The sequence below is a fragment of the Semicossyphus pulcher genome, unplaced genomic scaffold (assembly GCF_022749685.1).
Source record: "Semicossyphus pulcher isolate SPU_LCO1_2020_fin unplaced genomic scaffold, fSemPul1.0.p SCAF_1, whole genome shotgun sequence".
Taxonomy (NCBI): Eukaryota; Metazoa; Chordata; class Actinopteri; order Labriformes; family Labridae; genus Semicossyphus; species Semicossyphus pulcher.
The window spans coordinates 14,276,520-14,303,453 of NW_027211603.1; the positions used below are offsets into that span (position 1 = coordinate 14,276,520).

General features: G+C 42.9%; 1 protein-coding gene across 1 annotated transcript in view; it reads left to right on the plus strand.

The window, feature by feature from the left end:
- The first annotated feature begins 911 nt into the window (after positions 1-911).
- Positions 912-26,934, plus strand: part of igdcc3 (immunoglobulin superfamily, DCC subclass, member 3) — a 57,439-nt gene continuing 31,416 nt past the window's right edge. The window contains exons 1-2 of the mRNA XM_069663093.1: positions 912-978; positions 6,516-6,821. Coding sequence (XP_069519194.1) covers positions 912-978; positions 6,516-6,821 — 373 coding nt within the window. The remainder of the gene's footprint in view (positions 979-6,515; positions 6,822-26,934) is intronic.

Genomic DNA, 26,934 nt, shown 5'->3' on the forward strand with positions numbered 1-26,934 from the left:
GAGCTCGAGTACAGCTCAACACCCGCTGCTTTGTTGTAATTGAGTGTGAGAGGTCCTCCTTGTTTATTTATCATATCAGGTTCACATGTGGCGAAGCGTCAGATTTATATTAAACACATCCGCCTCACGGTTTCATTATGTCGTTTTTATTGTACTGTCCTTATAACTGAGCCTGCTTTAAAAAAGAAATACACTTATAGCTGCCTGTACAGTAAGGACAGCATGGTTTATGACTGGGGTTTTGTCATATATTTTGTGTACGTGCAACCAACGACAGAATAATCATTATATACATTATATATGCGGATATATATGTTGAGAGGTTTTACTCGAAACCCAACTTGTGATCATAATTTATGAGGATTATAATAATCATGATTATTAGCTTTTTATTACATCATAGTTCTGTTATTATGGTCATTCATATCACTTTTGTTTATTATTATTTTTAACATTAGTAGGCTTCTACTCTTTTGTTAGTAATATTTAAATTGCCTATCTGTGTTGAAGTAGTACTGGTAGTAGCTCTTTATTGACATGGAGTCGGATCTTTTGTTCCGAGAGCAGATTCAGCGAGTGTGTGTAGTGTGTGTGTGTGTGTGTATGGGAGAGAGAGAGCAAGAGAGAGAGGGAGAGGTAGAGAGAGGGGCAGGCTGTGGGATACAGCAGAGTCAGTGTGGAGGAGAGAGAGAGAGGGAGAGAGAGCGGGATGCTGACAGATTCCTGATAGATGGTTAAAATGGCGAAAGCTTGTTCGACCCCAGCGAGCCACCAAACTGTAGCACAGTAGGTCGGACCATGTAGTAGCTGAAGCTGGATATCTCTCTGTGTGTTTTCATTTTTTTTAACCCCCGTGTATTCGCCTCACGTGGTTTTCTGCAAGTGCTGGAATATTTTCTCTAAGTGTTTAAATGGCATCCACAGGGCGCCGCCGCCTTGTGCTGTGCTTTTTGGGGATCCTCCTGAACGCTTTAATCGGTAAGTGGGTTTATCTTGTTACAGGAGGAGAGGGTAGTGGTGCAGGGTGTGAGAGCTTTGTAGAGGACAGCCTGCCGGTAGTGTGCGGTTCTCCGGAGCTTGCTGCATGCTGCATGCAGCGAGCAGTGCGCTGCTGCTGCTGACCACTAACCCTGAACTTGGACCCTCTCCGGTGTCCGTTAGCGTTTCGGCTGTACATGCCAACGTGAGGACCGTGAGGACCGGTGCTGGAGCCGTGTGCACTGCGGAATACGTAAATGCAGGTTACTCAGTTAGACACTATCCGTATGAGTCCTGTGTTAAAAGTTATGTTTGTGCATTCTGCAGAAGTGTTTTTGCAGAATATCTGTGTTCTGACAACACTTCATATGCACAACATGTCCAAATGTAGATGGCTAATGAGCTGTTGGATGTGCAGGCAGCACCATAATATTACACGGTAGCCACGTGCGATGGAGGCAGCAGAGTTTCTGTTTTTTTATTTTTTTTCCTTTACTTCAGTTTCATGGGAACAGGATTAGAAAGATGTTAACCTGAAATGCTTTTATTCGGTGCTATTAATAGTCACATTTTGTTTTAATGTAGCTCGAAATTGTACAAAAAAACACGCTTCGTTTTGTCTGTTATTAGATTTGGTTTGTAGTCCTCCTTGTTGTAATGATGCAGTTATAGTAGGGCTGCAGAGCTGGAGCCCCTCTCCCCGTGTTATTGTTTATCACATGGTCTCAGTATTACAAATCAGCACTGAGGGGAGAGTTATAGGACCAAATGCTGTAACACGTTGAAACTCTGTAGTTTTAGGGCTTACGGGATTTTTAATTGCATTTCATAGTCGCCTCAATCTCTTAAAAGTGATCGAAATATTCTAAAGTCATCAATAATTTTAAACGGTGATAAACTTTTATATTCAGTTTTATTTCATATCCAGGGGCGTCTATAAGAGAGATGGTCAGTCCTTACATCACGCTGCCGTGTGGCTGGCTGAGGTGACAGTGGTTATTGCTCCGGGGATAGATTAAAAGACTGTGGTTATTGCCTGCTGGGGAGAATATTTGTACAGATTAAATGTCAAGACTGTCCCTCTCCTCCTTTTCAAATTTTCCCTTTTTTTGGCCCTTTGTCCACCATGATAGACAGTTTCTCTCTCTATGTGAGGCCCCCTTAATTCAAAGGCAGGAGAGAGTATTGAGTATTTGCAAAGCATACCACACAGGGGCCGACAAAGGCCCCCACTGGAATCATAAAGGCTCGTACACAGAGCTTCATAACATGTTCAGTCAGGGGAATGGGAACAAAAACTGGAGGAACACAGCTCAGTGATGGATGGAGATCCAATCTAGCCGTCGCGTTTAAAGAAATGAAGCTCTTTCAAGTGATTGTCTGCCTCGGAGATTAGACTCTGTTAAGATAGAGACGCTTTTTATGACATTTATATCACATTAGAATATCTACATTAGATCTCTGATCTGCTGAAGAGCTCAAACTGTGCTCAGTTAATCATTCAGAAAATCTCATCAGAGGGTAGTTTGTGGAGTTATCTTGCTCCTGTAAAGAGGACAGTAGCGATGTAAAGTCAGGACTTACAGTTGATACCTGTGTGAGGAGAAGCTGTACAGTAGGTCTGCGTTGAAGCACAGACAATTGTTGGGAAAGTTGCAGCGTGCAACAGCTGCTATCATGCAAACACATGGGCGATTTCTCAGCATGCTTGTGTTGCATTTTACTACTGTAGCCTCTATCACTGCCCTCTCTGTGTAATCATCACTGAGCTGCTGTTAATATTATAACAGGTGAGTACCAATACTTGAAAGCACATGCTCAGGAGTATAACTGTGGCCAGAAAGGAGGAGTATTGATTAATAATTCATCAAGCTCAAGCCAATAGGAGGGAAGCGTCAATGCTGCATGCAGGGTCTCTCCCTTGGAAGTATAATAAATATTGCTTTTTCCCCGCATACTCTATAAAAAATCATAACTTATAAAACCAAAGAGCTGATCTGTGCTTTCATAGTTGATTTATACCAGCGACTCTCTGGAGTTTCATCGTGCACACATCTAAATGCAAATATATGACTTTTGCTTTGCGTGCTGGAAGACACCTTTAAAGGAATACGTAATAAGTTTATCTACTCGTATTTCACCACTCATGTGGAATATATCCGTGGCATGCGTCATCTTTAAAGTAGGAATGTTGCTTCAGATTTCCAGCTTTGCTTCAGTGACATTATTGAAGGATAAATCAGCGGTTCCTGTCCAGTTATGTCCTGGTTATTAAAGAATAGGTTGATTTATAAGAATGCTTTTACAATATCATATTTAAATGGTTTATATAGTTTTCAAAGGACACTAAATCTTATCAAGTCGTTATTATTTTCACACAGTAAGCAGTTGTTTTGCTCCTGCCTCTGCCCGTAAGAAGTCTGTTTTGTCCCCTTAAACTCGCTCACTGCGCCTCCATCACTCCGCTAACCACATCTGTCCGTCAGTAGCTGCTGTGTGATCCTCTCTTTACTGTGGCAGCAGTAAACCTTTGTGCCAGCCAGCCACACTTATCTGTCAGTGGTAAGCCAGAGCATGAGCCACACTTAGCCAACACTTGTCTCTGGTCTCAGCCGGTAATCCCACATGCTAGTGTCTCTTTCCTCTTGCATGGAAATGGCATTAGGATGTGTGTCTGTGTGTGTGTCTTTGTGTGTCTCCTTATCTAACCGTGAAAATCCACGCCTGTATAGATTAATGTCTGCGAACATGTGTTTTTGTGGAAAGGCGTGCTCCTGCCACCCGTTTCTACAGCTGCACTCTCTCCTCTCTGCGCGCGCTGTGGATGCTCAGCGATCACAGATGCCCTTAAGTTAAACCTCACGAAGTGCTAACTTAAGCTGTTTCTTTTGTCCTCTTATAACCTAGATCTGTATTATGTTGTTATTTTGACTTTTTAAGGTTTTTTAACAAGGAAAGTCATTGGGAACCAGTTGTCTTGTCACAACAGCATCCTGGCAAACAGCAAAGAGAGATGTCAAAAGTTGAAAGACAGCGGCAGGCATCCAAAAATAACACTTGAACCCGCCGACCACTCTCATAAAATCACAACAAGCACTTCATGTGACAAAAAGCATTACGTAAATGACGTGACATACAAGGCAAGTCACTTTATACAACTGGAGTGCTTTACAGAGGATAGAGGCGGCTCACAATCTGCCTCAGTACAGGTGTAGATGATTAAAAATCATGTAATAAAAAAACACTTTTAACTACTATAATAATGAACAGGAAAAATGGGAAGTAGGTCATAATATAACACAAAATAAAGAGTAAAAAGCGAGAGTAAATCATGAAGCACCACATGCTTCATCGCTCTGTACTAAATGATTTTCTCGTACCTGTTTGTAACCTTGTACCCACGCAGAGGTCAGGCTCGCATTAGCCCGTCACTCCAGCAACATCCTTTATTCATTAGGAGAGCCGAAGCGCAGGAAGCGTACATTGTTCTAGCTAATGGAAGAAAGTCAGTCGTGAGGAAGTTTACAACATCAATGAAGCTGCTTAATCATTCCAAATCAATGGCACTGCACACTGATTTGTTATCATCCTGTTTGCTGCGATGCTTGATAACATTTACTAATGTCATTAGACAGTTTTGAAAAATATAAAACCCTCAATATACCTCCATGAATCTACTCATTTTAATCCTTTCATGTATTTTGCATCCTCACATTTCCCATAAAGCATGTCGCTCAGTCTTTGTTACACTAACTTTACTGAGAATAATCCATGTTTTGATCAACACGTGAAGCGTGGCTGACTTGATGTGTAGCTGCAGGCTCTCTGTATGCTTTTATTTCTCCGCTTGCTGCTTCCTGTGTGAAAACATGTGATCTCTTTTTTTTTTGGACCAGAGGAGAGGCAGCTCTGTGGGGCAGCATCAATTTGGAGAGCAGCAGCCCAGGCAGCGGGATCACCGCCTGCCAGCTAAGGGTTAAATATTTCTCCACCACCACCCCCTTGTTTTTCACAAGTGGTAGCACTGATGTCTCTCTGGTCCCATGGCCATTTACTTACCGTGCTTGTTGAGTGAAAAAAAAGAGGGGCGAGGGGTGGGGTGGTGGGTGGCACATAAAGAAAGAATACAGAGCGAAAAGAGAGGAAACAGGAAATGTTTCTTTGCATTACACTCCTTATGTGATCTTCATGCAGGAGTGTGTCAATGAATTCCTTGTCTGCACCTAAGGGGAAGTACTCCTCGGCAGGAATTTGAGGGATGAAGCAGGAGGTTCTCTGTGTTGACCCCTGTGCTCCGGCCCCCCCTCCGCTGCCCTCCCCTGGCCCCCCTCGCACCAGATTCCAGGGCCTGGGGCAGAGACTGGTAGTGCTTAGTCCATCAGCGGCTGAAACGTGATACCAAGAGAGCCCGCTAAGCTCCTCTTTTATAGCACCAAGTCAGGTCAGGCTGTTTACATCCTTTATTTATTGTCCCCCCCCTTCCTTCCCCTCAAATACAAAACATCATGTCTTTGGAAGCATCACTACAAACTAATGTGACTTATGAGGAGCGTTTAGTATTATAGTGTGAAAAAGAGGACGCAGTTATCATGCTGACAATGTTACCGCCACTTGTTAGCTGGTAAAGCACATACAAGGCCAAGCATGCGTGTGTGTATATAGTACATGAATACACATGCTCTGGCCGATTCGATCTACAGCCCATGAATTCCCTTGTGACTGTAGCCTGGAGGAAGCTCAGTCAAGGCTTTTATTTATCAGCTGTAAGGCCTGGTGCGCTGCTGACGCCACATAAAGGAGCATTCTTACGTGTTGATGTAGAAATGAGTATTTAGGCTGTAATTGTTGCATTCCTCCCTCATGACCCTGAAATGTAAAGCTGTAAATATGTATTCAAAAGGAATGAATGCATGAGACAATGCAGCTTCGACAGGAAGTCAGAAACATGCGTTTATATGTTGTATAAATGTAAACATGAACAATATAAGTGGTGTTTTACCGGCTTAATTAAATCCCACTCAGCTCCCCAACTTCTCAACAATGCTACAGCTGGAGTATTAAATGATAAAGAACAAATAAAGCGTGCCGTATTTTACTTCCTGTTTACTTTGCACCCACGCTCAACCATCAGATCCTGCAGTCTAAACTTTAATCATTAGGTGATTGTGCATTTGCTGTAAGGGCTCCCCAGCTCTTGAGCAGCCTGCCTGTTGAATTACAGAAATATGTAAAAGCGATTCACACAAACGTGGTGTCAACATGGTCAAGGTTTGATAAAGGTAAGCTTATGTATATGTAGCTGTAAGCAAGATTTATATGCACACTTATGTGTATATAGCCATTTTATTGAGTAGTGACAGTGAAGAGGGATGGCATGAAAAGAGGGAGAGATGGAGAGATCGTCCATTCATAAGCTTTAATTAAGTTACACCAGGTCAAATCTGCCGAGAAAACGACGAAATGAAAAAGCTTGTGATGGACCTTTTTAACATTCACTCTCATCTGTATGCTTTTCATTTGTGTGTGTGTGTCTTCAGGTGTGATGTGCGAAGCAGAGCTCTCCTTCACGCTGGAGCCCAGTGACATCATCGCCGTACAAGAGCAGCCCCTCATGCTCCACTGCCAGGTGGACGGCATCCCCCCTATAACCACACAGTGGAGGCACAACAGCCTGCTTATTACTCAGGACCAGCATCGCACCACCTTCATCAACGGCTCACTCCTCATCGGTCACTTCCAGAAGACCAAATCCGACGGCTCGTCCGACGAGGGCGACTACGAGTGTGTGGCCCAGAATTCCTTTGGGCTGGTGGTGAGCCGCAAGGCCCGGATTCAGGCAGCCAGTAAGTCGCTTCTTTTGTCTTGTATGTGTTTTTGCTTCATGGGGGCATCAAATGTTTATTGTACGTTTTTAAAGTGCGATCACATACATTCACTTAACTTAAGGTATTGCGTCGTTAAAGAGAGTTGCAGTAGGTAAGAAGATCATTCCACACTTATATGTATATATATGAACATATATGCACCCAGTTAGCTTAGCTTAAGAAGAGCTAGCCTGGCTCTGTCCAAATTTAACATACCTGCCTGTAGTCTCGACTAGTTATCTGGCTACCTCATAGTGACAACCATCCCAGGACGTCACTTTGCTGAGCCCAGCACATAACTCTAATCTAATTATTACACGCCAGTTTTTGTTTGTTATTTAGCTTTGAAGATGTTGGTAGACAGATGTTGTTGCCATCAGGTTTAGCCAAGCAGTTTGCAGTCTTTATAATAAGGTAAGCTACCTGCCTACTGGCTGTAATTTCATGTTAACCCTACTCACACGAGAGAGGCATTGATCCTCTCATCTAACTCTATATGTTAATATGTAAACTTGGTTTTAATGGCATTCAATTTTCTGAATCTCTGTGTGTAAGTCATAAGATTAATTAGACTTAGCGTCAGAATAAGGGACAATAATTGGACAATGCAGAAGCTTGTGATCAGTGTTCGCTACAAATGAAAAACATTGTAATTGAAATATCGCCCTCAATAATCACATTTCAGTCTGGTCCCAGTCATGGGGGTATTACTGCTCTGTAAATGTACTTAATATCCCCGGCTGTGGAGTCATTTAAATATTTTAATATCATTCTCTCTGTGTAATGAACTTTCTGATGCTCATCTACAGAGCTGCTTAGAAATGCAAGCCTTTGAGTTTAGCATTAACAAGCGCTCACGCTGAGAGTCTCCAAGCTGCTTTGTGAGAGTGCAATAAGCTCGAAGCGACCCAGCAGCCCACTCACTGGAGAGGCATCAAGATAGATTTTCTGTGGCCTGACCACCAGGTCCAGGCTATTTGAAGTCCAGTTCAACATTTAGTTCTCAGCATTGTTGCCATGGTTAATTTACGACGTTTTTTATCACATCGCAGCGAGACAAAGTGACTCTGTTCTCCTCTCACACACACACACACACAAAGTGCACGTCTGTGCTTATTTTAAATCAAAGTCATGGAGGATGAGCACATTCCTCTGTGGACACGCTGAGATGTTGCAGCAGCAGCTTTGGTGATACTGTACGGCTCCTCAGTGTGCTGAGTTAAGACTCTCTGAATGCTCAGTTATATATATTCTGTAACACAGCGATGGACAAAGGCTCGCAGAAGCCTGTTGATTCCCGGGCTGTGTGTAGACAGCACACTGCTGAGCTGTTGAGGCCAATACAGCTTTTCCACTCAGTGGGACAGGGAGGTTAGCATGGACGTCTCACTGACCGAAGGGAAAAGTCACTTCGGCTCAGTGGCTGGCGCTGTCGAACACATTCAACCTTTTAAGGCCTCCCTAAAGGGTCTTTCTTCTAAAAGGTCAGGCTGTAGCTGCTGCTTTAGCACCTTTTATTCTGCATCAGGGAAATATCATCAAATTTTGTCCTCCTATTTTCACAGAATTACTTTGACATAGTGGTAAAAAGGATGAGGAAAATGAAAATCAGTAGATGTATACCCCGTAGACATGGTGCAGAAAAAACAATTGATATATCCTGATTATTGGTCCTGCAGCAATGTACACTGTATTATTTATAGATTCAATATCTGCTCGCACTCATGTTACTCACTTGTTACTCACATTCTCTTACTTAAATTTCTTCAATTTTTGAATAAGAATGAAAATCATGCTGTTAGATAGACGAGCATGTGCTTTGAAGTGCAGTTCTAACTTGTTACGACACGGCTGTGTTAAATACTTGATTCTGATTGGTTGATTACAGCATTCCGAAGTCTGCTATTTTCGATAACAGCACTGTATATTATCCCTTACGTCTAAACGCGGGAATGTGTTCAAATTTTGCAAACAGATATTTTAGCTGGAACACACTAGCCTCAAAGTTAGTAATGTATTTCTCCAGTGCTTTAAGGAAAGCACTGCATATTTCATGGATAATTTTGCAGTGCAGTGAGAGTATTTTGAAGAGTGTGCTGAATTTTAAATATGACTTTGTTAAGTGCACCATTAAAAGTTGAAACTGTGAAGTGCAGAGTTGTGATCAGTCAGTCAGCTACCCAGTCGTCTCCTCTCCTAGCCAACCACAAACCATGCAGCATCGTCCTGCTCTAAGCTAATCCAAAAGTGATGGAAATATGTTGTAATGGTTGCAATCAACGGTGATTTTTAAGGTGCAATGTAAAATAGAATTGCTCCTCATGAAAGTTAATCCTTTTTTAAATTCATGGGTTCATTACTGTATCAGGATGAGGAGTGAAGAATTATGCAAGTGTGGCGCAATCCTCCGTCTCTCATCTGTTCCTGAAAAACTGGAAGATGACTGACATGAATACAGATGAAATCTCTGTCAATGAACCTGACCTGAGCACACCTCGGGTTCACACTCATTCACGGTGCAAATCTCCTGTTTCTCCCGCACTTTACTCTCCTGCAGACCTTCTCCAGCTTCTCCTCTTGACTTGTATTGATTAAGAAGGAAATGACGGATTACTGAAAGTCACATTCTGACCTCTGACCCCTGACCTTCTGGGTGGCGTCGAGCGGCCTTTCGGGGAGGTGTTGAATGAGCACAGGCTCGGCTATAATGATGCTCTGTCCCACCTTAATGGAGTCTCTCTTCTATCAAGGCAGCCAGAAGCCATCACTGGCAATAATCCTCCCGAGACCCTTCAAAGGGACTCGTTAGATAAGAACTTCTCGCTGTAAATGTCCCCATGTTACCCATCGTCGCTCGCTAAAGCCTTCTGTTGTTTGAGATTTCTCATGGAAAAACTAATGTTGATATTTCGCTGTAGATTTTACCTTCTTTTGAGCTTTTATTATAAGGCAGTGTGTGAAAAATGCGTCCTTAAGAAGTCAGGTAAATGAGCCTTTATGGCACTATTTGTTTCCATAGCTGGCTCCCAGTCTAATCTAGAGATCTTGTTGTGTCACATAAAGCAAAACACACAATTCCCACCATTCCTAAGTAGCTTTCTAACCTGTATTGATGTTGTTAAGCTGTCTTGAGAAGGCTTTATACATGTTTTTTTGCATTGTATGTTCATAAATATTTGTAATCAACCTTCAGGGCCCAGCATCTTAGCCTTAAGGTTGCTAAAGGGGCCTGTGCAGTACAAAATAGCCCCCCTGTTGACTGAGCCTCAATTCATCAAACTAATATGTCTTTATAAGGTCTTAAAGGATCTTACTCTTCAAAGTAAAGTATATTTCAAAGGTGTTTGGACAGCCCCGTCTCCATTTCCTCCCCTCCAGGCCCTCTCCTGGAGTTCAGCACTGGGTATAAACTATTCAAGATCAAGTGTTCTCAACTTGTTTATGAAGAGAAATGGCCCAAAACAAGTAAATGATCTCCCCACACAGCTCAGTGACTCGTGTTTGTTTCTCTTCCTGTTCCAAGTGTTTGTTAATGTTGTTGCTTTCTTTGTGTTTTGAGGTAATTTGCTGTGTTATAGTCCCCCTTACAACAGAGCTCTGACTTGTACCACTGTGTTGCAATGGGTGGTGTGATTACTGAAGCCTCTTTATAGCCCTCCCAGTGGATAAAGCCTCCATCCTACCCTCCACTCTAACTCCCTCCGTATATTTCACTTTTTATTTGCTTGACAACCATTTGTGTGAGCTCACTGTCGGGGGCTGGTGTTGGACGGACTCCCTGTTGACCCTTTAAATCGGTGGTTGGTCCAGGAAGCTCTTTTTTTTCTCCCTCCTAAATGTTATCTCTTTGATGGTCGGTTTCTCTCTCTCTCTCCGTCTCTTTCTCTCTTTCCTCCGTTTCTCTCGGACCTCCTCATTAGCTTACGCTCAGGAAGCTTTTCATCATTCGGATGAATGACAAGCCTGGTACAGTGGACCCGGCCGGGGCTCCTGCCCCTCCCCCACAGCACACCCGCGTCACCAGGCAACGCACCACAAAGGCCCCCCTGTTACAAAATAGCTTTTAGGATCAATTGAAATGACTTGCTTTTGTCTGTTTGTCTGGAATTAATTGGAAAGAGTTGAAGCTTTGTTAGGAAATAATTTATTTTTTTCCCCCAATCCCATTCATATGGGGAGACAGCAATTGACCTCAGGGAGCCTTCAGAAAAGATTTGCAAACACAATATGAAGTGTGCTGAGAAAAGGCAAAGTCAGTCAAACATGAGGGGGAAAACACAAATAGTGAAAAGACAATAAATGCAAGTATCATTGTGCGTTGTAAGTGTTATTTATTTATGGCTTACTTACAGTTTGAGAGTGCGTAGCTGCAGGATGATAATTTCCACCTTGTTTAATTCAGAGATCGTCACGGTGAATTGTGCTGCCGTTATAATGGCCGCCTTCTGAATGAGACTTTAATGAAAAAGAGGAACCCAGGGGGCTGTAAAGGATGAAATAGGAGAAGACAGAGGATGCCTGTAAAAGTGTCTCACTTTATACCCACCCTCATTTGTGTGAATTTAACTCCAGTCAGGGGTGTAAATGTAAAAAAAAAAGTGTGGTGTGACCGGGCAGTGTCTTACACAAAGTGCATATATCTGCAGATGAGAAGTTGCACCTCGCTAAATTTAAATAGCTGTTTGGACAACTTTCCACAAGCAGCTACTTAGACTCAGTAAGCGGTTAGGGAGAGTGATTTATGGCAGGCTCATGTTTAGCTTACGTGAGATTGTGCGTACATGTGCACGCGCGTGTGTTTGGAGGGTCGACGTCGGCTCTCCATCACCCTCCGACCTCCCTGTCCCCACCCCTTTCATGGCCTCCTGCCTGGGTGAATGCTGAAGCGCTATCCTTACATCTCCTCGTAGCTCCCTTTGTCTGCCAGCCAAACCCCGCCCTCGATCTGTCCCCCTCCCACTCTCGCTCCTCTCTGCTCATTTGCCACGAAAGCAAGTCATCTCCCTGTCATATAGATTAGCCAAGTAAATGTCATATAGGCTTGTTTTGACACTTGAACATGAAGCCTCTTAGTGTTTTCCTTTAATCCTTGCAAAATCACGATTAGGTCATGCAAAAAAAATCTACTGCGTGTTTGACATTGGAGCATTAGTGGCTTCATCTATCATGATTTTTGAGGGAATGTCAAATGTTATTGCCATTTTGTGCCCCAAAGTAGAAATAGAATAATCCTCTCTGTATTCCTCTCACTGATATCTCTCCTCATTGATATTCCTGTCTTGGAAAGATCACATAGTAGTATTGCATACGGACATGGCCTATTACTGCACTGTTCCTTCCTTTGGGCAGGTATGTGGGCTGATGTTAAACCACAGTGTTCCCTCCTGCTGTGCGGTCAGCGCCCCTCCATCTGTCCGCCAGTGTGTCAGAAGGATTAAAGAAGAAAGGGCTTTTTTTTCCTGTACTGATGAGGAGGCTGAGGAGATAAGAGCTCTGACCTCCGCGTGTAATTACACCAGTTTATCACTGTACACCTGCAGACTAAATACTCACATCTTATTGCATGATTCTGCATGCTCAATCAAGGTTGAAATAGAATTGCCGCCATTAATAAGAGCTTTTATTGCTTGTTTTTACAATCGCGATCAGCTTTCCAGAATGAGTCCAAAGCAGGTCCTTTCCCTCTGCACGCTGCAGGGCTGTACACAAGCACAGGCGAGGGTAAACAACTGCACGACTCATTGTCTTTCTCTCGCTCTCTCCTTCCTGTGCCCGTGAAGATCACGTTTGTCCTCCATAGGATGTTTTTTGTGTGTGTTTTTTGTCAGGGTGCTGAATAAACAACAACACTGAATGTCCCCAAAGGCAGCTCCGGATATTTGCATTGACAAATGCTAAAGCTTGTCCATCTCTCCTGTGGGGAAGGGGCAGCGCCAATAGCTATTATTTCTGAAGATGACACGTCACTGACCTTGAAGCTGTGGAGAATCACCTAAGGGAACCAACACTGCCCATGGTGTGCTTTATTGTCTTAGTTTACTGTATGTCTCAATATGGCGGGGAACAATGGGATGCACTTTGATGTTAGATTGCCAGTGTTCCAATGTTCATTAATCATATAGGTTTTTTTAATTTAATCTCCTCTGTCTCCAAATTTCAGGCATGAACAGCCTAAACGAGAAAATCAAGAGCACAATGGTTGTCGCGGTGCTTACATTTTGAGCTATGGTGGGACTTGAGCCATGCACACATATGCTTTAAGCGCCATAATAATCATCTGTTAGAGGGGGGCTGCTTCACAATATGAGGCATGAGCTGCTGTGTGCAGCAGAACGGCCACCCTTATGCTCTAAAAATATCTGCCTGTGTAAATAACATCACATGGCAAATCAATCCCCTAAACAGGGCAAGGAATACTGAGGAGTTGTGAAACAGCTCGGTGATGGAAATATTGAACTGCACAAACAAGCATTTTGCTTATTCCTTCAGGCGCAATGTCTTCGTGTCTGACATGGCTTTAATCCTATTTCTGTCTTTCCTGGAGTGATATGATAACAAATGGAGCCGTGTTACATGTTGTTTATATAATGCTTTAAAAAACAGAGGTGCTTTTAATGCAACATGAAAACAGGCATACAATACACACATTTGCATTATTTATGTACCCAATGGATATACACATACGCAGAAAAAAAACAACATACAAGAGCATATATGATAAGATGATGGTCTAAATTGAAGTGTAATGTATGTATGTACATACAATGTACGTGGGTTAAACCACTTACATACATTTTTAATACATGATCCACAGAAGAGAAAGTTGAGAAGGAAGAAGAAGAGGAGCAAACTAATAAGTAACTGTATATGTACTCAAGGAAATAAAATCACTTTCTGGCAAACTATTCCGAGGTCTTAGTGCTAAAGCTAAGAAAAGAATGAGTAAACAAATTGTCACAAGCTGTTTTCAGATAGGACTGATACAGTTTACTGACCTTGACATGTATTTGAGTATCATCTTCATAGCTTTAATAATGTGTAGTTGTATTTATAGAGGATATAGCAAGGGGCCCAGAATTAAACCCTGAGGGATCCCACATGGAATAACAGTTGGTGCTGATATGTAAAGTTGTGGTCTGTGCTGGGTTCTGATTGAAACTACACAAAAAGGTATTTCAATTAAAATGAAAACAATAGATTAAAAAGTAATCTCCAACAATGACTGACTGAATTTGTATCTCTATAACAATCCATTTCTACTCTAAGGGGGGAAAAGGTGGAGGAAAAAAGGTGATGATAATATGTTTTTTCAATCATTGTTTTTGACTTGTAGTCGTTTAAAAAAAAAAAATTTTTAGTAAAATTTTCAAATGTATTTTCCATCCTTTGAATTTTTCCTTTTTCATGATAAGCAGACATTTATTTCTTATCCAGTAGAATTTAAAATGCATGTGCAAACTTTGACCTTGTCATCACAGGATGCTGCCTCCTGCCACTGTGCCAACTCTTCCAGCAGCTGTTGCAATCAGCTGTTCACACTCTAATGATCAGGATACTGCCCGTTCTGACCAGATATTATGTCATTATAATATATTACATTGAAGAAAATTAGTGAAATAATCTATCAATAGGCAGATTGAAACGATGCTAAGTGCATTTTTTAACCGTTTGCAACATTTAAAGTGAATTAAAAAAAAACATGAAGCTTTCACCTGTTTACTACAAAAGGATGAGTTTAGGTTCCAAGTTCAAGTTCAAGTTGGAGCGGAAACCTTTGAAGTTTGTGGCGCATGTGTGTGTTTGTCTGTGCGTCTGTCAATGGATGTGTCCGTTGGGCAAAATAATGAAGTCTGCGTTGGTCTCCGGATGTCTCCGGACCACCCTTGCTATTCTCAAACAAACAAATGAAAAGGGGGCCTAAAATTCCTTCTGCCTACTTTTAAGGCTCTCGGGAGGAATTCCTCAGTAATAGAGGTGAGAGGTGAAAGGAAAGAGATCAGAGGGCAGCCCAAAGGTTGGACGGGGCGGACCAGTCTCCAAATGGTGGAGTCTGGCTTTACAATCTCTACACAGCGTCCTGCTCCGATTTGTTTTGACTTTAACTAACCTAGTTTGGTCTCCTCCACAAGGTTTTTGAGTCTAAGTCCTCTAGAGTAAAAATGCTTTTAGGTTTTAGGTTAAGGCTGGTCAACAGGGAAGCGAATTTGACAATAGAAGGTCCTCCTAAAGCTGGTAGCATAGGGATATGTGGGTGTGCATCGAGTGTATATGTTGGTGTTCCTGTGATTCCAGCCTTCACTAGGGGCTTGGCTAGCTCTCGCTGCTGCCCCGTCGCCGCGCTTCACTACACTTAACAGAGCCTTTATGGCCAGATTGTGCAGTTAAAATCCTTTACAGGGTCTGCACCATCCACCAATAAAAACACCAAAACTCCCTCTTCCTGTCTTCTCCTCTGGCAGACACTTTGCATGTGTGAAGATGTGTAATAAAGACAAAGACAGACAGGAGGAGGAGCCACTGGTGGATATCAGTTAGTGTTGTTAGTGGTGGAGATTAAACATAATAGAGTTATCTTATAATGTTAGTGCACCCTCAGTTGTTCACAGACACACTTACACACACATATATACACACACACACACGGGGCCCCTCAGTCCAGTTTTCCACTTTGTTTAAGCAGGGATCAGGAAATCTCTCTGTGGTGGCCAATAAGCAGAAGAGTCGGAGACAAAGGCCAGTCAGTGATGGGCAGGCAGCAGCTCTCCTCTGGGCCTCAGCCACCTCTCCCATCTCTATCCTGTGTGTTTGTGTGTGTTGGGGCACCTCTCGGAGCGGAGCAGCACCTATTGTTGGTTGTGAAATGCAGGCCAGTGGAGTGGCTGGGAACAGGCAGAGGCTGTGGAGATGTGCAGCCTCTGGTGGCTCCGCTTTGTGACGGTGGCCTGAGCGTTTGTTCTCCTGACCGACTCGGCTAGCTGCGGCTGAGGCCCCCTTTTGTCACCGCTGACTCCGGGTTGGGTGTGTTTCCCCTTGTGCATTCCCTCCCCCTTCTTCTCCCTCTGTTTCAGCATTGACTCAGAAATAGAGGGGTCAGAGGTCATGGGGGGCTGGACGATGTAGAGGGGGGTTTATCTGGGAAACGGTGACCTTTTTGTGTGCACTAGGGCAGAATACCCCTCCCCTTTTTAAAAATTCCCCTCCTATTACGTTCCCCCTCCTCCAGCGCTCGGCCTACTGCTCATTCCCCAGTGGGGGCCCATCCCCCTGTCTGATGGCCCCGGGCCGTGGCAGTGACCTTGGCTTTGGCAGTGAATTAAGGTGGCCCAAACCTGCCACAGCATCACAGCTCTAACCCTGCCCTTAATAAACAAGCAACTCAGCAGCCTGGGAGAACAAGAGCTAAATAAGCACATTTTCAGTCACTCAGAAAGGACATTTATTTGTCTCCGTCATGTGTTTTCTGTTTTGCCATGAAGGTGTAACACTCTGTGAATAAAGGTCAGCTCTATGCCGCTATGTTCTTTACCTCTATTCCTGCTGTTATTTTCAGACATTTTCCAAACAAAACATGACTAGATGATTTAGTGTCTTCACATAGGTAGATGATAAGGTTGTGCATTAAAGCTATTATTGTGCACAGTGTCTGCACTGAACATCTCTGCACTCCTGTCCTCGGATTGGAGTGTCCAGCTTTGCACACCTCATGTTAGTTTGCATGCATTGTAATCCGCTGCACAATCAAATACTAAAAAAGGAATTTAATGTTAAGACATAAACTCATTTCAGCCAGTGCCAGAAATTAAAAGTGATCTTTACTCTCCTCTTGTATGTAGTTGTCGCAGAGAGACGGAGCTGCTGAAGTGTGTGGGGTTAAAAGCCTGCCAGGCTCCAGTATTTGGAGTCGGTCACCAGGGATAAAATGAATTCCACAGGAACCAATTAGAAGAGGTAGCTGCTGGCATAGGATGAAAGATTTCTGGGATCACCAATTTCCTCCTGACAACCTGTTTGTAAAGTCTGTAGTTTTGTTAGCATGGATTACTTTTGGGAATCTGATGATTTATATAATGTGCAGTTCAAATTCAAGCGGTTTCTCAGCAGCATACAGCGGACACAAAGCAGAGCTGGACAATGTTAAGACAACAATCAGACATTGTTCAGCAAACATAGATAATGAAGAAAAGTTGTTGTTAAGTGAATCAACTATTATGATATAAACAATGTTATAGTACTAATTTTTAGCTTTGTTGTTTAATCAGAACAGGACATTTAAAGAGGTTTTATTTCACTGTTTCTTAGCAAATCTTCTGATCCATCAAGAAGAATAACAGCAGCATGAAATACCTTCTGCATTGATTCAGTGCTATAATACATGATAAAACATTCAGTTATACCTCTAATCACTTTATTTGCAAACATATGCCAAGAGTTATCTTTGATAATAGAGTTAATTTAATCATGATGGAGACAGGAGGTGACTTGGCAGCATTAATTTGAGTGATTAAAGCTGCAGAGCAAGTAGGCCACAGCCAAATAAGCTGCCATCAGTGCAGCAGGCAGGGGGAGATGAAAGTGGAGAGAGGTGGGGAGTAAAATAGATGAAGCATGTGTCGGTTGTCTCAAATGATCTCCGGGCCCCTCCGGCTCTGGAGACTGGACCTTGAACCAGGAAGGAACATTCCATTCCGATGCTGTGCCGTGACCTCCTGACCCCGCCAGCTTTGTTTCAAGGGCAGCTTTCGACAGGCAGCAGGATGCAAAGCAACAGTGGCGGGCTCGCTTAGCTTGAAGAAGCACGCCTCTGCCATCAGAGCATGTTGGAAAAACTGCTCCCCTGACCCCACACTCATAATTTCTCTCTGTAACATGCACATTACCTACACTTAACATCAAATAAATGCACTGACGTGGACATGTGCGTACTCTGGCACAGGCTTATGGTCAGTGACTGTACATATCTAGACATGCTGCTAGTGAAAAACAGCACACACATGTTCCTGAGGCCCCTTTTTCCTACCTGAAAGCACAATTGAAACATTTAATTTAATTCCCACCTCAAGTGAAGCACTAGCAATTTTAAGATCCGTCATAAGAGATACTTCAAGTAGCCTCCTTTCAGTAGCTGCTCAGGGGATGACATGTTTTTTATTTTATAACCTTATAAAGAGTTTGTATTATCGGTCCGACTGCAGCCTTGAATCATATTTATGAATGTAACGCTGTTTTTTCCCTCATAGAAGTGGTTTCATGTCATGTGTTAGTGAGTTGTAAGGCAGACCATTTCATTGCCTCAGCGTGAAAAGATGAAACACGATGCGAGTAGTGTAATGGCCCCTTCCATTTGCCAGCATAGGCATTATTTGTGAGTGGGAAGACAGTTTTAGAGGGTTAGCTGGCTGATGGCAGGTTGGAAGAGCTGGTGATATGTGCTTATGTCTGACAGCTTATAGTAGTGCTCCTCCCATCCGCTGCAGGGAATATACAAGACAAGAGCATGACAGTGAGAAAGCCACCACTACAGGCTGTTACCCCATTGTGTTTTAGGGACATAATATTACATCATACCTAAAGTGGGGCAGAGGGAATGCTTAGGAGCATCCGGTGTTTACTTTCGGTAAGGGAAACACTTACTGAATGCAACATATCACAATGTTTTTATGGTAACATATAGTCGTTGCCAGTCGATGTAAAAAATGAGAATTGGAGGAATAGAGCTGAAAAGATTAATCAAATAATCATCAAACAGAAAACGATGTGAAACTATTTGTTAGTAAGTTAAGTTTAGTTATTTTTCAAGCAGAGATGTCAAACATTTTGTAGATCAAATATGAGGATTTCTAGAAAAAATAAGGTCTATATATGTTATATATGTTACTTTGCATGACATTTGATATAAAAAACATTATTTATGTAAGGGATAAAGTACAGTGAGCAGATTGTTATCACAGAATGGAACCCTGACAGGGTGAGCAGGATAACAATTCTTTCACGATAACAACCTACTCACGAAACATTATCCCGCTCATTACACAGCCATATGTGTAAAAATAAATGATTTGACATAATATATTGATTTGGAAATTATTTTATTAATTTAAAAAATGATTATATTTCAGTTTTAAAATAGTCTGTTACACTTTCAGTGAGAGCTGCGTCCATAACAATGATTAACGCTAGCCTTCTTTAAATGAGCTAACCTAGCTGTTGTCACTCACATTAAAATAAGCTAACCTAGCTGTTATTACTCACAAATAAAATGAGCTAAGCTAGCGTTTTTTACTCATATAAATATTAGTTAAGCTAGCTGTTTTTACTCACATTGAATGGAAACATTTCCGCAGACATTTCATTCACCGTCTTTAAACACCGCCGTATCCCACACTGTGTTTCGTTTAATGTTTACTTCATGTGCCGTCTTCAGTTTTGTAGATCTCTCTGTCATAGCCTACTGTTATTGTATCGCTTAACCCCTCTTGCTTTCTCTCCGCTGTTTTGTCAGACCAACATCAAATTTACCGGACTTCTTTCGGCGGATTAATATGATTACAGTTACAGGATTGTGTGATTAGAGCCGCGCCCCTTGCAACGGTCTGTTCTTCATAACAATGGTCTGTTATCGAGAAATAACAGACCTCGGAATGCTGTGATTAACCAATCAGAATCAAGTATTTAACTCAGCCGTTATTATAAAAGAATAACGGTAATTGAAAATGCATATTTGTTTTTTAAAGCTCTAATGAGATCTATTCAAACTATCACACTCAACAAATAAACACCCATAAATGAATACTTTGAGCTGCTTGGAATCAGGAATTAGTTTGTTTATAATCCTAATTAATTGACAGGAATTTGATTTACAGTAAAGAATCACAACACAAAGCCTATATTTTACTCCATCGTTCATAAACTCTAGCCTTGGGATTTTTTTGCATGGAATAAAAAAATCAATTTATGTAAATCCAGAGCTGCTCTTTGTTTACTGAAATCCAGAAAATGGTATTTCATTTTCTGATGGCAGAGATATGCCATCGTAACAAGTACAGTATCTGCACAGTCTTTTGTTTGCACTCACACTATAGGTAGAGGCAGAGACAAAGGCCTTTCATTTCTCACCCGCTGTCTTGTAACACTAAATGCTTATGACAGGGCCTGCACTTGCCTTTCCTCATCCTCCTTCCCCGCTCCTCTTCCTCAGTGGTTATTTCTCCTCGTGAATTGGTGTGAACCAGACTCCATCATGCGGTGGGCGTGGCGGAGGAGTCGCACATGTGCGCACAAAAAGAGCTTGGGGTTACTGATTGCATATTAGCATAAATTCATCAGGATTAGCCGGTTTGGACGCGAGTGTGGGGGGATCCGGTCCCTTGGATCAGCGAGGGGCAGGAATATCCCTGGTGACCGCAGTCAGCTGGCAGCCTGAATGGAGGGAAAGAGGGAGGGAAAAGGAAAGAATAGGAGGCAGACTTTTTAAATTTCCAGCTGGCTCAACAAGAGGATGTGTTGGTGACAATATGGTGACGTCACAAAAGGAGATGATTCTCCATACATTAGCTGCTGCTGCTGCGCTCTTTGTCATTATCTTAAACGCTCCATGCTCTTAAAGCGCTGCTGTCAATGAAGCTGCTGGAGTTTCACCGTATATATTCCACTACCTCTCTTTTTAGTTTTATGTAATGCATTTATTTTTGTGTATTCAGTTCTCTCTCTGTATACATGAATGTGTTGTCTTCCTGAAGGCGTGCAGGGGTTGGCAGCGTGTGCCCCCTCCTATCTTGTTGGTCATGATTGATGTTGCAGCATCTCCCCTCCCAGTAATTTAGATCATATTTACAGAATAGAGCATCTGTGCTTTTGATACTTCCTGTCTGGAGCCTCCATTTAGCCCAGTGTGAGCAGAGGCCCAGACGTCACCTCAACAAGAAGGAGATGATTAACCTAACTGAACACTTTACTCGTGAAGCACTTATATATTTCTCATTCCTTCCTCATCCGTCCACTCCCTCTGTCACTATTTCTAGCTCCTCCTTCGCTATGTTTTAGTGTCATCGCCCCCCGCGAACGCATCTCTGTTTGCCACACACGTGATGGCACCGTGTTGCCCGGGATTGTGATTAATGGCCGCAATTCAGCCTGAAAAATTCCCTTGAGTGGGTGCCAGTTGGCTTACGCAGAGAAGAAACTCATTACTGCTGTCAGTTGAGCTGACGGAGCAGGGAGGGGTGTGAGTGATTGTGCGTGTGTCTGCGTGTGTGCGTGGATGAGACACGGAGACAGAGAGAAAACTCATTTTTGCGCATGTCAGTGCGCGCATGCATGTCCGTCCACCTTTGCTGCGAATGAGCCATCATGCATGAATAAGTGTGTCCTGGTGTTAAGCTGAGTGTAAAAGTGACGGCGTGTCCCAGGGCTGGTAACCAAGTAACGTGGATCATTCCTCACAAATGAATGAGCGCCCTGCACAAACAAACACTCCAACTTCTTAATGGATAACCTGCGTGCCCCCTGCTGCTTTATGACTACAACCACCCTCCTCTACAGTGTGTCACATATGTTTGCAACATAAGGATTTCTATTATTCGTCTATTTTTTACACATCCGCAGATAAACCCTCTCTTATCTTATGTAAATACAGCAGGTGGTGGGGATATTACTCCTACTTATTACTGCTGCCATGTTAAAGCTAATTCTTGGTCAATGAATGGAAAGGTTTTAAACACAATAACTGCCCGTCTACTCTTATTGAAGGGCAAATTGAAAGGCAGGGAGAAGCAGAGCATGAGAGCAGAGAACAGGCAGAAGAGAAAGTGAGGGCAGGCCTGCTGGATATGGATAAGAGAAGAAGAGGAGTGTGCCATTCACTGAGAGATTACTATCTACATTCACTGACACGACAAACGGGCGCTCAAAAAATGAAGATTAGAAGAGATACTGTACGTGCATTGGATGTATGTTAAGTAGCTCCATATGTCTCTCAGGTGTTGCTTTACAGACTGGGCAACCAGGGCAGGGAAATAAATGTAATTATTGTAATAAATTTCTTTTTTCTTTTTTTTTATTGCCAAATATTTGGATTAGGATTTCCTACTTCAAACTGGGCCCCTCCTCCTGGGCTCTTCGTCACCAGAAGCTCACTCTCACTCTCTCGTGCGCTAACGCCGACAGCATCACGGTTACCGTTGCGCTAGCATGCTAACCGCCGGTTATGTTTGCGCTAGTTAGCTTGTCCTACCTGGTTTGAGGCACCCACCTGTCCAACAGAAAGAAGGCCAACTCTACATCGCTCTGTCGCCATGTTAGCCGCTCTGAAAGGGGCCCATTTGCTAATTTGAACCACTCCCACACTCACCTATACGCTGTGATTGGCTCAGGGAACCACAACAGCGCCCCTCCTGAAAACGTCCCGTGCAAAGCAAAACAACAGAATAGATGCAGAGGGGAGGGTCTCACAAGGGTCTGCACACACACTCCCCAAACACATGTATAGAGGCCCATAAGTGATGATTTATATTATATTATATTTGTAAAAGTCTATATTTCATTTTCGTAGGAAAATCCTACTTTTTAAACTTTTGGACCAAACTCTGCAGTAAGTTTAGAGACCCTGGATTGAGGTGTTGTTTCTTAGGTTCAGTTTTAACCACATAAGTCTTAAATATAGTGTTGATAAAGTAACAGTAATATTAAGCATTGTCCTTTCCAGAAATGGGCAGAGGTCAAAGTTGAGATAGAAGGCTATTGTGTTTGGCGGCTGTGGCTCAGTGGTAAAGTCGGTCGTCTCTCAATCATATGGTTGGGGGTTCGATCCCTGACTGCTACAGTCACCTGCGAGTCTGGTGTTGCGACCCTGAATTGCATCCAAAGAGATAGCCATCGGGTATGAATGAGCATGGATACTGAATGGAGAATGGCACTTAGGCCTTTGCCATCATAGTGTAAAAGGGTGAATGTGACATGTAGTGTAAAAGCACTTTGAGTGGTCGGAAGACAAGAAAAGCTTTATAAGTACAATCCATTAGCTAGCTAACTGTTGTTGTTGATACAACACAGAAAAAGAAACGTTATTGTAGCATTTCATTTACAGACCTCTGGTGCTTTTCCTCACTATAGCTGTTTGTCAGTTTATACCAGAATTCAATTTACAGATAAAACTGAACTTTAGCCTCTCTTTCTAGCTCAGGTGATGTAGCACCAACTGTATTGATAACTGATAGTAAACATGTTTATTATATGACGCCTCCGGTCTTATGACACCCAGGATAAACTGCATATGGGGAAAGAAAGGTTTGTGCTTCAAATCTCAACACGGATTAGCTGAGGACGACTTGTGCTTCCTGACTAGGGCTGTTTAATCTCACTAACAGTGAACAGTTGCTGCTTTATCTCATAATTGTGCTTAAAGTAGTTAATGTTGGGAACCATGTTGTTACCATGCTAGAGGTGTTTCAAAGAAGAGCTTCGACAGATTTTGGAAATCCTACCTCGAGGGATTTGCTTGTGTGAAGTTGTGACAGGATGCATTTTGGGAAACTGTGATTTGAGGATTTTGAAACCAAAGGGGGACACTGAGACAGATAAATGCCCAATGGGAACCACGCAGCTGAGGCACAGCAGACCTCCCTCTCTCTACTAGAGGCTTCTCTTGTGTGTGTGTGTGTGTGTGTGTGTGTGTGTGTGTGTGTCAGTGAAGAAGAGATTTACAAAGCCGTGTTTCAGCCATTTGGGGAGCCCGGCTTTCTGAGACGCAGTGGAGCGCATGGGCCGGTCCCGCCCTGCGTCTTTCAGATGTCCCGTGGGAGTGCCAGATGTGGGGTCATCCATCTACCCCTGATTCAGACCAGCCCCCCTCAAAATCACTGTCAGATGCAAAGTTAACCCTGCATGCTTCACTCTCAGGAAGGAACACACACACATATATAAAGGTATATTCAACCCAGAAACTTCTCTAGACTTTAGTTTTTTCCACCCGCAATGTTTGATCAAGAAACAGAAGCACAAAAGAGACTTTTAGTGCGAGATTCATCGTGGCCTCCTCAGAGCGGCCTCTCTAGCCAACAGTTGTCCTCTAATGAGGGGGAAGTAATGAGTGTTGGACTGAAGAGAATTGTGATGCCAAATGTCCGTCCAGGTTGTTATTCAGTGCCGCTGCTGTCTGCGGGCATCGCGTATTTCTGGCCTCACAAAACAAGGGGCGGAGACGCGCCAAAGAAGAATTTAATGGCATTTCCATTTGAATATAAATGTTATTTTTACCCCAGATGTCTCTTAACGTTTTGAGATATTTCACACTCTCCAACACTAAGAAACGACAGGAGGAGACAGGGGATAAAGCAGTGGTAGGGTTTGGCTTTTGTGCAGGGAGCGTACAGTGAGCGGGCTGAATAAAGGACAGCCCATAATTCATGTGGATATGAGCTCGTATATACTGGTCGGATGATGGGAGAGGCATCTCATTTGAATTCTAAAGCAGGCAGTTGCATGCTGAGGTATTGGCGATATTAATTAGATACGTAGCCTCTGGGCAAGTGGAGAATGGCAGTGTGAAGGCGTAGCCTCTTCACAGCAACAATCAGGTATAAGAAAGACGAGTGACAGCGTCTTTTTAAAGGTACATTACTCTCTGCATAAACGCCTGGAGAGTGATAGTTCGTATGAAAGACTGCTTTCCTAACGGACAAAAAATGTATTGAATATTATGTATAGAAGTGACACTGTCTTGTCACGGTGATACTAATAATTGTGTGAGGGAGGAAAGAGTGCATGTGTGAGTAAAGTAGGTGAATTTGTTCTTATCCTGGCGCGCCAGTTTGAGCGCAGACTCTTAAAGAAAGCTCGCTGAAATGCTCAAGAGAAAAGAATTTCATTAACTTAAAAGATTTACTCTCCGCTACCTGACAAGTTAAAGAGGAGGGAAAACGTAGGAAATCAGCAGTCTGGAGAGGTGGCAAATCCTGACCCACTTACAGGTGAGCTCCGACTGTCTTTAGTACTCTGTGTGAAAGGAAGTTTTCTTTGTCTGTCCTTATTCTGAATTAAAATGATGTCTACCACTTTACAGGACGGTAACGTGCAGTATTTCTAGGACAGATAAAACATTGTGTGTTTTAACCAACATAAAACTACATCTCCCATGAGTCCATGAGCAGCACCTGCACTAGAAATACTCATCAGATGTAACACAGGATACTGAGGAAGTTAATACACACAAAACCCCAGTTTCATTACACAGCTTTTAGAGAGAAACACTGGGCGAGTGTAACGCAGGCCTGAGAGCTATCACACATACACCGTCCTTAATAAGGTGCTAATTTGGCAGACGGACAACACGAGGAGCGGGGAAGTTAAGAGGAGTTCAAACCCCTTCAAGTGGAGGAATCCTGTGTTCATTCACTGAGCCGTCTGTGTCCTCGAATCCTCTTTATCGCAAGCAGAAGAAACGTGTCCCCGAAAACAAGAGTCGCAAAACAGCTCACACCTGTCCTCTCTTGTCTTCCAGAGTTGTTTAATGAGTACGCAGTTTTACACCCAGTTAGTCCTTAACTGACACAAAAGGTCCTCTCTTTTTGTCTCACGTCTTTGCAGCATGTGAGACTCTTCATGCAACACTTAAAAACACATTTAAAAAGAGGACACAATATCAACAAGTTTGGCACCAACAAGAAAAACACTGGCGGTTAATTTCAAATCAAGCGCTACCTTTCATGGCGCTAGTTTGTCTGTTATTTTAACCCCCCTCCCCCCCACTCTCTCTCACTCTCTCACTCTCTCTTCCTTTTCTCTCTCTCTTGTCTCTAATCTAACCAAAGCTGCGAGTGGGAATCATTTAAATAATCCCTTAATTTTCAGCATCTGTTGTGCTTTAATGGGTCTCTCTTTAATTAGGGTCTGCATGCTGAAGTGAGTGTAGGGGGCTTAGTGCGCAGATTTGGGGCTACAGGGGCAGGGCAGGAGTGCAGGGGCTGTGGGGAGGGACTGGAGAGGGAGGGGCAGAGGCCAGAGGGACCGTTGGGCGTGGTGTGTGTGTGTGTGTGGTAGAGGGGGCGTTAGGTGGCGCAGGCCGGGGTAAGGGGTGTGACGGAGGCAGAGGCACAGAGCAGGGCACCAGGGGAGGCCAGGGCTTTGTCCCTCAGGGTGGAGAGGTGAGGAGGAGCGGGGGGATAAAACAACAGAACCTTTCCCATCATGCTCTCTTTGTGCAACCAAACACGCTTTTATCTTCTTCTTAATTACTCTGCTAATATCTGATGTACAGCAAGTGATAGCAAACTTTGTATGATATTTTTAACATTGTGTAATTATACTGTTTCAGTGTTTTTTCAGCATATGCTTAAGACAAACTTGGAATGTTCTTCTGCAATCAAAGGGTTTAAGGTAGCAATAATATTATACAATGTAGCTCTTCTGTATGTAATTATAACTAACCATTTATGGATATTCCAATATTTGAGAAACTGGTGATATTGCCGAGATTAAGGCAGCAATTTCTGCTGATTTGTTTTGTCCATTAAGCAGTAAAAGTCCTCAAAAACCCCGTCCAATATACCAAAAGTCCAAGCTGACATTATCTCATTATGTTTTGTTTTGTTTTTTCCAATGAATATAAAGAGATTTAGTTTAAAGGGGGGTATTGTGCTAATTTCAAGCTTCATATTTCACTCTGTGATACCTGTGGAGTAGCTTAGCATAATTTACAGTTAAAAAACTCCTCATTTTTCTCACACTGGTGCTCTGTGCAGGCCCTCATACAGCCTCTGTCCCTTTAAGAACCCCCGCCCCTACAAGCCCGCTTTCTTCTGATTGGCCAGCTCTCCGAAAAGCCTGCTGAGGCTGCACTTTGTGACATCACAACTTTGTGTAAGCTGGCGTTCACAGCAGCCTGGAGAGGGAGCTGAGAAGTCTAGGGATTACTCCAACATACTTTTACCTACAGATTTGAAACTTCACCAACATTAAGTCTGGACATCCAACATTGTAACTTATGTCTTAAAATGTGAAACAGCATAATACCCCCTCTTTAATATCCTTTAAGCTTAAGGAACCCAGCATTAGGACGCTGGAACAAGTGGCATTTTGCTCAAATAAAGCTTTTTCCTGC